General features: G+C 38.9%; 1 protein-coding gene across 3 annotated transcripts; it reads right to left on the bottom strand.

The window, feature by feature from the left end:
• Positions 1-6,394: 6,394 nt before the first annotated feature.
• LOC121543673 (troponin I, slow skeletal muscle-like) lies at positions 6,395-12,471 on the bottom strand. 3 transcript variants are annotated; one of them, XM_041853735.2, is made up of 9 exons: positions 12,350-12,471; positions 11,356-11,425; positions 11,016-11,047; positions 10,881-10,884; positions 10,190-10,231; positions 8,858-8,989; positions 7,679-7,768; positions 7,211-7,387; positions 6,395-6,897 (listed from the first exon to the last, which is right to left on the bottom strand). In XM_041853735.2, the coding sequence occupies exons 3-9, from the start codon at positions 11,024-11,026 to the stop codon at positions 6,817-6,819; spliced, it is 537 nt and encodes a 178-aa protein (XP_041709669.1). In that variant the 5' UTR covers positions 11,027-11,047; positions 11,356-11,425; positions 12,350-12,471; the 3' UTR covers positions 6,395-6,816. The 3 variants fall into 3 exon arrangements, with proteins under 3 accessions (XP_041709669.1, XP_041709665.1, XP_041709668.1); XM_041853731.1 differs by lacking the exon at positions 11,356-11,425 and having other exon boundaries at positions 11,016-11,050; positions 12,350-12,470; XM_041853734.1 differs by lacking the exon at positions 11,356-11,425 and having other exon boundaries at positions 12,350-12,470.
• Between the last annotated feature and the right edge of the window lie 305 nt (positions 12,472-12,776).

Here is a 12,776-nt window from a genome sequence, read left to right as displayed (position 1 = left end):
ATTTTCTCATATAATTTAAATTTAAAACTGTTCGCTAGGCGTAGGCAAGACCATAAGCAAATAGGTAAACTGGGATAATACTAAAGAGTTAATCAAGGTGATTTTTCCACAAATTGAGAGGCATTTACCTTTCCATGGTAGCAAGATCTTATCTATTTTTGCTAACTTTCTATTAAAATGTATTGGAGTGAGATCATTTATTTCATTTGGGATATGGATTCCGAGTATATCCACATCACCATCAGACCATTTTATTGGTAAACTACATAGTAATGTAAATTTTTAATTTTTTAGTGATCCAATATGTAATATCATAATAATTTATCATAATTTGGTTGTAATCCAGAGAGGTTAGAAAATGTATCTAGATCCTCTATGAGGCTGTGGAGGGATTCAAGTTGTGGATTTAAAAGAAAACATGAATCATCAGCGTACAATGACACTTTTGTTTTTAAGCCCTGGATTTCTAATCCTTTGATATTATTGTTGGATCTGATTTTAATAGCTAACATCTCGATGGCCATAATAAATAGATATGCCAATAGTGGACAAACTTGTTTCACTCCTCTTGACAGTTTAAAACTTTCAGAGAAATAGCCATTATTTATTATTTTACACCTATCACTGTACATGATTTTAACCCATTTTATAAGAGATTCTCCTAAATTGAAATGCTCCAGGCATTTATATATAAACCCCAGTCGTACTTTATCAAATGCCTTTTCGAAGTCTGCTATGAATAGCAGGCCTGGTTTCCCAGATTTTTCATAGTGTTCTATTGTTTCCAGTACTTGCCTTATATTATCTCCAATGTATCTTCCATGTAAAAAACCTGTCTGATTAGAATGAATAATGTCCGACAATACCTTTTCAATTCTATGAGCTATACATTTTGCTAGAATTTTTGCATCACAACACTGAAGTGTAAGGGGCCTCCAATTTTTTAAACAGACTGGATCTTTGTATTTTCCACTTGTATCCTGTTTCAGTAATAATTAAATCAGACCTTCTTCTTGAGTGTCTGATAATCTACTATTTACATAGGAGTGGTTAAAACATGCTAATAACGGTCCTCTGAGTATATCAAAAAAGGTTTGGTATACCTCGACTGGTATGCCATCCAACCCTGGAGTTTTCCCGGACTTAAAGTCTTTAATTGCATCCAGAAGTTCCTCCTCTGTAATTTCACCTTCACATGAGTCTGGCTGTTAATTTTACATTATCAATAGAAAAAAATATCTCTACAGTTAGCTTCAGTTAGAGGAGATGGAGGCGACTGAAACAAAAACATATGCTTAAAGTACTTTGTTTCCTCCTTCAAAATATAATTTGGTGAATCATGGGTGACTCTGTAATATGTAACCAGTTTCAGTAAATTATTTTTGATAGCATTCCTATGCTGAAGATTAAAAAAGAATTTGGTGCATTTTTCCCCATATTCCATCCAGTTTGCTTTATTTTTATAATATATTACACTTGATCTTTCTTTAATAAGTTTCTCCATTTCTTTTTGTTTTTCCTCTAATTTATTCTGAGCCTCTATGTTACAGTTTTTATTGCTATCTATCTGTTCTGTTATACCTTCTATTTCCTTTGTTAGTATGGACTCTTTTGACCTAAATATCCTTTTGTTTTCGAGATGAGTACTGAATTGCATGGCCTCTAAAGGCACATTTAAAGGTGTCCCATACAATAAGGGGATTTGCTGTACCTATGTTATGTCGGAAAAAATCAGTTATGAATTCCTCTGTCCTAGTTAAAAACAAGGTATCATCCAGTAGGCGTTGACTAAATTTCCAATATCCTCGCCCACGTGGAAATTCAGTAAGAGTAATGTATATGCCAATTATATGATGGTCCAACCGCATTCTGTCCCCTATCAACACTTTTTAAACTTTTGGTGCCAACGAGAATGACATAAAAAAGAAGTCAAGATGACTAGCTTGATTGAGTCTCCGCCATGTATATCTCACTAGATCAGGATATTTAAGCCTCCATATATCTACTAATTCTAATGTATCCATGACATTCATGATTTCCTTAAGAGCATGAGGGTGACTGTTTGTAGTGTGATTTCCTTTAAGGTCCATTGAGCTATTTAAAACGGTATTATAATCTCCCACCATAATAATAGAGTCTTGAATTGCTTGCAGGGTTGATCATTTATTATATATATTGTCAAAGAAGTGTGGATCATCATTATTTGGTCCATAAAGGTTAATGAGCCATATCTGTTTATGGTCCAATAACATATTTAAAATAATCCTTCTACCTTGCGTATCTGTTTGGACAATTTGTACATTCGGATCGAAATCACTGTTAATTAATATCATCACCCCTTTTGAGTTTCTTTGCCCATGGGAGAAGTATATTTCGCCCCCCCCCATTCCTTTTTCCACGCAACTTCATCTAGAATTGTTGAATGAGTTTCCTGTAAACAATAGATATTGTATTCCTTCTCTTTGAGCCATGTAATTATTGTTCTTCTTTTGTTATTATCTGCTAAGCCATTACAATTATAACTGGCTATAATTATTTCACCATATACCATAATGAGATACAAGTTTCTAAACTATTTATTATTATATATGTTTGTAAATTTACCAATAAAAAATACCATAGTGATTGAGTGTCCATATAGCTGTACCATGATATTTGCACCACTAATTCCCCTGTTAAAGCCCCTCCCCGTCCCAAGTTGGGCCGTCATCCCAGTGATCGGCATACCACCCCCGTCCCTCCGGATCCCTAGGGCCCCAAGAGGCCAGGACCCATCCATCGAAAACAGCACATAGTGCCACCCACAAAACAGAAGCAGGTCAACCGCCAAAAGCATTTCCAATGCTCTCACCTCAATATCTATATATAGCTATTTAAAAATATATATCTATTGAAATATCTTGCATATCTTATTTTCCATCATTATCAATTAATATGCGTAATAATGTCGGCAGTTCATGCGCAGGATTTTAACCTATAACCCGGATTGCCATTGTATTACATTACATTTTTGACAAGCACTTATTATTTTAGCAAACAATTATTGTGGTTCATCCTATATTCTCAATAACATCCTTACCCCCCTTGCAACAGATCTGGGATAAACACACACGCACATACTCTAACACACTCAACCCCTTTCCTCCACAATCAACCATAAAATCAGATGCTCAACGGTTGTTACATCCCAGAGCCCAACTCAAGAAAGGACCTGATTTACGAATGCATATACAAATGCATATACAGTTACAGCTGTTTGAGAAAGCATGCAAGATTGAGCAGAAATTGACAACAATGTGAGATTTGATTAATCTATTTAATCTATGTCAAGTCCTAGGTGATGGAGATCAGATCCACCCTCTTCACCTGAGACACAAACACTCTGGTCCCCCATTGTAACCATTTTCCCCAAGCATCTCCGTGCAGTCAGACCTTTGATTATTTTGTGCCACCTGGGCCACAATGATAAGCCCCCTCTCTGATTGTCCGAGTGTGACCCCCTCCCCATGGGTTACTGCAGCCAATGTTGCCAGCACTGCCACTATCTGGGTGGAGGTACCCCACCGGAATCCCCACCGGCTAGGTACAAGGTCGTCAAGGTTCTCATTAGCAGCTTTGAGAATTTCCTTGTATATTATGCTCTCCCATCAGGGGGCTCTGGCTTTGTAGGACCAACCCTGCCAGGCAGGCTCACCACTCTCCTTCTTGGTAAAATAGCCCATACACAGCCTAGAGGTGTGTTGGGTCATTGTCCTGTTGAAAGACAATGATAGCCCTACTAAAAACAAACCAGATGGGATGGCGTATCGCTTCAGAATGCTGTGGTAGCCATGGTGGTTAAGTGTGCCTTGAATTCTAAATAAATCACAGACACTGTCACCAGCAAAGCACCCCCACACCATAACACCTCCTCCTCCATGCTTTACGGTGGGAAATACACATGCAGAGATCATGGGTTCACCCACACCGCGTCTCACAAAGACACAGCTGTTGGAACCAAAAATCTCAAATTTGGACTCCAGACCAAAGGACAAATTTCCACTGGTCTAATGTCCATTGCTCGTGTTTCTTGGCCCAAGCAAGTCTCTTTTTATTATTGGTGTCCTTTAGTAGTGGTTACTTTGCAGCAATTCGACCATGAAGGCCTGATTCACACAGTCTCCTCTGAACAGTTGATGTTGAGATGTGTCTGTAACTCTGGGTCTTCCATTCCTGTGGCGGTCCTCATGAGAGTCAGTTTCATCATAGCGCTTGATGGTTTTTGCGACTGCACTTGAAGAAACGTTCCATATTTTTTTTGCGAACTCAGTTCACAAAAATTGTCTGAAAGGGAACAAGTGTGAAAACACCCTTAACTCGTGATGAAATGGGACAATGAGGTTTATATCATTTGAGGTATGTAGCCTACGCACAGGTGCATCTTTCTGCACACTAAGCAGCACAGCCCGTTACAGTAACTGAGCCATCTCCATTCCGAGCAGGTGGGGAGCCATCACCATGACAAGGAGGAGGCTTCAGAGACGTCTAACGCTGCATTCTTAAATTCTACAGCATAAAGATACTGTCAAGTGTGATGGGTCCTGGCACGTGCCCAACAGAGCCTAAGCTCCATAGGAAGCGCTTATAAAACATCCCACACACACAGGAGGACGACCACTCCTCCACACATCTGCTGAGTTTGTTCTCTTTCACCATGGGGTTCAGGTCACTACTTTTGTTGGGCCTTAAAGAGCATCTCCCCCATGGCAGTGATCATGCCTTGCCGACTGATGCACATAAATGGTAGTCTGGGTACATTCATTGGTTAGTTCTGAAAGAATGACTTCAATAACTTAACCGTTGTTTGTTGTAATTTAAGGAAATGTCACTAGTATGGTATAGAATGCATGCATTTTACAGGGCAACTGCTGAAAGGAAATATTACACTGGCAAGGATTGCCAGACATGGGAGAGAGAGCAATGAACAACATACTTATTTTCATAGGAAAGTAGATTTCCCACACTTCAATGTAGCCTAGCCATATCTCACAAGCCTGGCCAAGCTGTATATTGATGCTATATGAGCCCATCAAAGCTTTGCAGGCCATTGCATGTTGAGCAATTCATTTTAATACCAGCCCTTTACATGTACTCAAAGTGGATCTTAAGCCTTGTTTCTTGATTGTTTCAGTCTAAATCACAGTGACATACAGTACAGCAACAGACAATAAACCTTTGAAATAATTCCTGCAGTCCAGTCACAGCAAGGTCACATATAACATTGTGTGGGATGTTTAATATTACCACGGAGCCTGCATCTGCGTCCAATCAAAACCGGGCTATCTGCTAATCATAAAATGTAAAAACTACTTTATTAGAGGAGTATCTGCAACTCGAAGAATCACATTGTACTGTATTGTAAATATAAAATAAATTGATATAGTGTCTCTGTCTCCCGCAACACGTTTATAGTTTTAGAGCCTCTGTAAGACACTGTAAATGTTTACTCCGATCACATTTGCCTTGACCATTTTCCCATCAGCACAGGCAAATGTGTCTCATGCCAAAGAGAGCTGTGGAAAGGGATAGGGACAGTATCTGTCCTTTATCACAGAAAAACTATAACAACACATCACTGCCATATAAAAATGAATGCATATTTGCAGAAGCATGCTGCTTGACTTCTCCACCCTTTGTGCCCCTATGGCAGGTTACATACCTATGTGTGCCTCTGTACCATCTGTATGATCTGCAGAGGGCATGCATTGTTCCATACTCCCTTCCCTTCCTCTAGCCAGCTCTTCCTCTGCCAAAACATTGCCTCCCCACTCTAATACAGTACTATAGACTTAGACACTCTTATGGGTGGTTTTATAGGTCATTTGTAGTAGCATATTGGTCGCAGTATGGTACCCATTTTAGAAAGTGATTATGTTTATGTCTGCTGAATTCAACCAGTTTCGGTCACTTTAATGACTTCAAGGTATAATTCACCTGAACTACACAACTATTCAAACGTCTCCGTACTTTGCAAGTAGTCTTTGGCCCAGGGGAGATTGTGATCATCATGCTAATTGCTGACTTTGGCATTGATAACCAAAGATCAGTGAGAGTGAATGATACCTTGTAAGCACGAACCAGCCACAGGTCAACTTTTAAATGAAAGGGTAATGCTATAACACACCCTAGTGGTGATAGGAATGAACTAAAGTGACAGAGGAGAAAATGGCAACCTTGATTAAACAGTACAACAGCAGTGTCACCCACAGTCTGAAAGGAGAACTGCTCTTGAAAATCAAATTCAGTGGCTTATCCATGTTATAAACAGCATCTACACTGTATGTGTATTAAATATTTGCGAATTGCATTTCATATTGCATTATGACAAAGGTAAACAACATGAAAGACAACTACCTTCACCATATTTTTTTTAATCAGCAATATTGGCAGACACACAAAACGTTAATTCAAAACAGAATAATTGGTGTTTTAATAACAAACTGGAATTGAATATTTACAAAATGAACTAATACGATGAGTATATTAGGTTGTTCCACATTGTACTATGTTCTTTTTATAGGAATCTAAATCAAACATGAAATCAAAAAATTATTATCTAAAGTAGCCCACACTAAATCGTTTTAATAAAAATATTGATTAGTTCCCACAGCCTTTATAGTTCCCACAGTCTTTAGTGTAAAAACATCACTTCATACTTTCCTCCAAAACACACAATCTCACTGCAAAAATATATTTTCATGAAAATCCTATATGATTTAGTAAACAAGCAGGTAATGCAACCACATATCTCTACAGAGCCAGTGTACTTGAACTGTTTTAGCTATTGAAAAGCTTCTTCCTTCCCTCCATTCCAGACATGGACTCCACATTCTTACGCCAGTCACCCGGGTCCGCTTTCTGTGAAGAGAATGGACAGTCCTTAAAATTTAACCTTTACTTTACCAGGCAGGCCAATTAAGAAAAACATCTTATTTACAATGACGGCCTGGTGACCATGGTCACATACAGTATGGATGATCAAACACGACTCAGACACACCAACAAGACCAGTGAACTATGTATCTTGATCAGTATCATTTGAATCAAACCCATTGTTACCACATGTTTGCGTAGTACAGTAAGTACCAAGAAATACAGTACCAGCAGAAACAGCACTGTAAACTATGACATTACTATGACATGAGTTTTTTTCTAAACTTCCCAGTCTTACCTCCTCTTCCTTCTTGTCCTTCTTGACTGTCTTCAGGTTGGACTTGAAGTCTGCCTTGGAGCTGAGTTTGGCTTCAGTCAGAGCCCCCAGCATAGCGTCGGCAGACTTCTTGACCCTCTTGAGGTTAGGTCGCTTTCCCCCCTTCAGCTCGTTGATCTTTGCATTCAGGTCTGCGAGCTGAGATGTTCATACAGCAAAAAGGTTCACTCTCCTGTACCCTTATCAGCTAAGCATGTTGCCATTTAGGGTCTTGGCATTTCAATGAAAATCAAAATGCTTTCATTTGAGAAAGAAAGCATTTTGTGGCACTTTTGGAACTTCTAGAATATTGAAATCACCAATAGAAGTCAATATAAAAATAGTTATCTTCAACAAAATATACTTTGAGGCACTTTCATAGGTAACTTCAGGTAACTGTCCTGAGTCTGACAGTGTAAACTCATTTAATTAACATTACAAAAAACAAACCTCTTTCTCATTCTTGAGCACTTTTGCTTCGATATCGTATCGTGCCTCATCCACTGTGTCACATTTCCTGTGCAGTTCCTTACAGAGCTCCTGTGAAGAGAAAAGACTCAGTCATCTATAAGCCACAGAGGACTGTTGAAAACGTACTGTGGGAGGATGCATCAAACAAACTACAAAAGCCGCCGCTTAAAAATTCCATTCACTCTTCAATGAGACAGGTAGCCGGGCGCTACAAAAAAGTTAGATTTTGACATGTCTAAACAAAAAGGGAGATTCTGTTTTTTACCAACAGCGCGCCAGGGAATAAGTCCTGACAATGTAAGCTTGGATGGCTACTATCTGCGTCCCAAATAACACCTTATTCCCTGCTACTTTTGACCAGAGCCAGAGATGGGCAAAGATACTATATTGGTACAATAAAAAAATACTCTAAAGACCAATGTATCAAAATATAATACCAAATACTTTTGCAAAGTATTGTATTTAATCAAAATACAGTTATTTTAGGTATTTTCAAAATACATTTGAAAGTACATGCCTTCACTACAACAACATTCTCAGTAATGATAACAAAAAAAACATATTACTTGCTATGATTGTGATATGTGGTTGTTTATCTACCTTAGTTGAATGCACTAACTGTAAGTTACTCTGGATAGGAGTGTCTGCTAAATGAGCAAAATGTAAATGTTTACGTAAAAAGCAACAATTGCAAAGCACCTGGGTATTACTATTGGCCTTGTTTCTGGGGTGAAGCTCATTAGAATAATGCCCTGCATGCTTTGCAAGTGTTCATTTCACATTTACATATTGGTCATTTACCAGACACTCTCATCACACCATAGTGCCATCAGACTTCTGATACCAATGCAGGGTAAAATGTGGCCACAAAATTGTGAACCGCTATAGAAAAAAATGGTATAGAAAAGTATTTTGTATTTGACAAAAAATAAAAAAATACAGGTCTCAAAAGTACTGTACCTTGTTACAAAATACATTGGATTGTAGTTCAGGCCAGTGAAATACAAATGACAAAATACTCAAAAGAAATTGAAATACGTATTTCAAATACATGTAACAGAAATACTGCTCATCTCTGACCAGAGCCATATACACCCTGGACAATAGAAGTGCACTATATACTGTAGGTACTTGAACCTTAGCATTATGTTAGTGTACCTGAAGCTCCTGCACAGATAGGCCGGAGAGTTTCAGCGGTGGTACTCTCTCATTCAAGGTGCTCTCCCTCTCTGTCACCTTGTTGCTTTGCTCCAGGACCAGCAAGACGCCAGCTTTCTTCAGTAGTTTTTGCTATGAGGAAACATGACTGAACAACTTAATGATAACACAGTACAATTCATAGTTGAAATGATGTACAAAATGTTGTGTTTTCAAGTGTTTTTTGACTTTTATATTGCAATCAGTTTTGGTGAACATGATTTTCAAGGCACTTGTATGTTGTTGTTGTTGTTGTTGTGTGTGTACAGATGTAGGATCTTAATTTGATCATTGTTTGGTGCTGAGAATTTTGTGATTTTAATAAATTCACTGAAAACCCACACTAGCACACAGTTATATTAACAGCATTGCACTTTTCATCTAGCCTACTTTTGGCCAGGTCATAGCCTAACCACCGATCAATCAACATTATAGACTAAACCAGGGGTGTCAAACTCATTTTGCCCTCGGGGCTGCATTCAGTCTTCAATGAGGTCCGGAGTGCCGCACTGAAAATTGGTTATATTTCTTCATTGTCAAAATGTGCAAAAACTGGTCCTCTATCCATTGTTTTTTAAATTTGGTTTTTGTAATTTTAAAGTATATTGAGTCCCCTTTCCATGACATAGACTGAACAGGTGAATCCAGATGAAAGCTATGATCCCTTATTGATGTCACTTGTTAAATCCACTTCAATCAGTGTAGATGAAGGGGAGAAGACAGGTTAAAGAAGGATTTTTAAGTCTTGAGACACTTGAGACATGGATTGTGTATTTGTGTCATTCAGAGGGTGAATTGGCAAGACAAAATATTTAAATGCCTTTGAATGGGGTATGGTAGTAGGTGCCAGGCGCACCGGTTAGAGTGTGTCAAGAAATGCAATGCTTCTGGATTTTTCACGCTCAACACTTTCCTGTGTGTATCAAGAACAGTCCACCACCCAAATGACATCCAGCCAACTGTGGGAAGCATTGGAGTTAACATGGGCCAGCATCTTTGTGGAACGCTTTCGACACCTTGTAGAGTCGACGAATTGAGGCTGTTCTGTTTTGTACACTCAGTGTATATAATATACAGTATATATATTTGTTTCAAACCACTCGCGGGCCGGATTGGACACCTTTGTGGGCCGGATCCAGATTATTTGCTGTGACAATATACTGTAGGTCAAATTAAGATCCTAGATCTGAACATGTGTACTAGTCATATGCAGCATGCTAAACATACATATGCTATGAATACATTTTCTTGTTCACTTCCATACAGAAATAAACTCCCATCAGACCGACCTACCTTCAGCAGTAACCTGCGGGTCGCTGAGTACTTTGTCTTTTTCTGAAAAAGAGAGATGAGACATGCCAGGTATATAACAGGCTCATTACAGTCACTAATGATGTTAGCACATCTTCATATGTAGGTAGGCTCATTCATTACAGTCACTGATGACGTTAGCCTAAAGTCATATGTGGTCTCTATTACAGTGGAGCTACAGAGCATACAAAAACCTGTCTCTGTTGATTAGGATGAGCTGTGATTCCTAATGTAATAGAATGTAATGCTCAGCCACCAAATCACCAAATACTTAATTGAAGCACAGTCTTAGAGAGCAAGGGGCTCATTTCTACTGTGTATGTGGCTTGGTATTGATACCAAATTAGTCCTTCCATGTGGATACTGCTGCAGTGGTCTTGGGATAATTTATATGATTATCAGTTAGCCTGAGACAAATGGCCTTGTGACACAACAATTACTCAGTAATTGATGATAGCTTGTAATGTCTAACATGTTAAGTCCCACAAGCTGTTTCCAAGATTTCAGTGTGGCTATTCAGAAGCATGACATGATAACTGCCTGCATAGCATATGTATACCGTATCAAATGACCATTACAAAGGTTTAATTGTGCACAACAAAGCAAAGTTATGAGGTTTAAACTGCCACAACAAAGGGTATGAGGGGGAAAAATATGTCCAAAACTGACTTACCGGTCTGTTTCAACATATTGCAAACAAACAAACAAACAAATCGAAAGAAGGCGTTATTTTCTGTCCCGTATTGACAACATTTCCATAGTTGTGTGATTGATTGAAAGGCACAGAGTGTGACAGTTATAGACTCACCCCTCAGACATGGCTGTTCTGGTTTATGAGTACTGCTGGGGAGCCAACATAGTTGTGGTCAGAGGTTTATTGGCAGAACATTCACAACACTAGACATCATATGGAAAGTATCTGAGATTTAAGAGTCAATGTATCATACTAGGAACAATTATCACATATGAAAATAATGTAATAGGTTACCATCATACATGTATTAGACTTGTGACTATTATCAGCTACTGTAATAGAACAGAAATCACTCTTATCATAGAAGTTATTGGAAAAGACAGTTGTGATTATCTGGGTGATAATCAAGGTCCCCCACAAGGTCCTCATGTCCTGACTTAGATAAGAGGCTGACCTTGGCTCTTTTATTACCCAGAGAGCAGGGGTTCACTGTCAAGGTTAATAGGGTCCTTGGATGGAATTGTCTGATGATAGAAAACGATGAAGGAGAAAAAGCTTTCAGTACCCAAGATCCTTTTTTATTTCTCCTTACATTTTCTCAGAATTTCTCCTCTCCCCTGAAGTGTGTGGTGCTATACCCTTGAGCCATTATCACCTTTGGTGCTAGCATGAGCTACTATGCGAGGTGAGATTTTGACCGACCAAGGGCATTGCTGCAGTGTCTGCTGCACCTGGCCACCAAATAACTGAGGTCCATTGAGTAAAAATACTGTCTGCTTTAATGTCACCATTGTGACATTACAAGGAAGGATCAAACTTGTGACCTTTCCGGTGACATGCTGTTCTCCTGGTAGAGAAGCCTTATTAGCTCCCTGTGTTAAAACCAACCCTCTGGGCTCCTCACACATCACACGAAAGGAAACACACACACACACACACACAGACGCACGCGCACACACACACACACAACACACACACACGTCGTTGCCTGCTCCCGCCACTGAGTAACGTTGGGAGGGGATTCAAAAGCAATGTCCCAATTTACGACCAAGCAGGTCTAACACCAATAAAATACATTTTTTTTACGAGAATTCCTCGTTGTAAATATGAGCGAAGATATGAGGTGTGACCGCTTAAGCATGAACACACTAGCCACAATTAGGTAAACACAAACTGTACACACAATCAACTGCTGGCAACTACTGAAACTTAATCTGTGTATTGTTAACTTCTAGGAAATCTTCCCTGAAAAGCGAACACATTTCCCATTTGAACAATGTAAACCCAAATTCTATTTTACATGGCAGATTGCTCTTGACAATGGTCTTAACCAAACATTTTAAAATACTTGAAACATTCAAAAGACCTATCTGCTTTAATTGCTCTCACATACTTCTCAGAATATTATTTGTTTTCGTAGACTGAGCTGAGACGATCGGATAACTTACCTTTAAAATAGAAGCCAATCAGAGAGTGAAAGTGTAGTAGTGATGTCGTGCAGGAAAAAGCGGTTTATGATTTTGTATGATTGATTTATGGCTTCTGCTGCTCATGTGAATGGCTCTCTAAAATAGGCCCCCCTCTTACGCCTCCCTAAGACACATTGGCCACATTTTGATCATCACGTGTGTGTGTGTGTGTGTGTGTGTGTGTGTGTGTGTGGACCCTGCCCTACCCTGTCCTCAACCCTTGACTGACTGCCCTGATATAGACATAAAGGGGCAGAATGGTACTTTATTTTGACATGTAGAAGAGTTATATGAGTAAAAACAAAGTTTTTATGTGCATTGTACTATACTGTAGTATTTACAATAGTGTTTTTGCGGACTGTAGTGTACTATAGTATTTACTGTAGTGTTTTTGCAGACATTACTG

The sequence above is a fragment of the Coregonus clupeaformis genome, unplaced genomic scaffold (genome assembly GCF_020615455.1).
Source record: "Coregonus clupeaformis isolate EN_2021a unplaced genomic scaffold, ASM2061545v1 scaf0025, whole genome shotgun sequence".
Lineage (NCBI taxonomy): Eukaryota > Metazoa > Chordata > Actinopteri > Salmoniformes > Salmonidae > Coregonus > Coregonus clupeaformis.
This window is presented reverse-complemented; position numbering and strand designations above follow the sequence as displayed.

Coding starts and splice junctions, on each gene's coding strand:
- LOC121543673 (XM_041853735.2), bottom strand. Junction 8,990..10,189: donor CCCGCAGGTTACTGCTGAAG/GTAGGTCGGTCT, acceptor GTTTCCTCATAG/CAAAAACTACTGAAGAAAGC. Junction 7,769..8,857: donor TATCTGTGCAGGAGCTTCAG/GTACACTAACAT, acceptor TTCTCTTCACAG/GAGCTCTGTAAGGAACTGCA.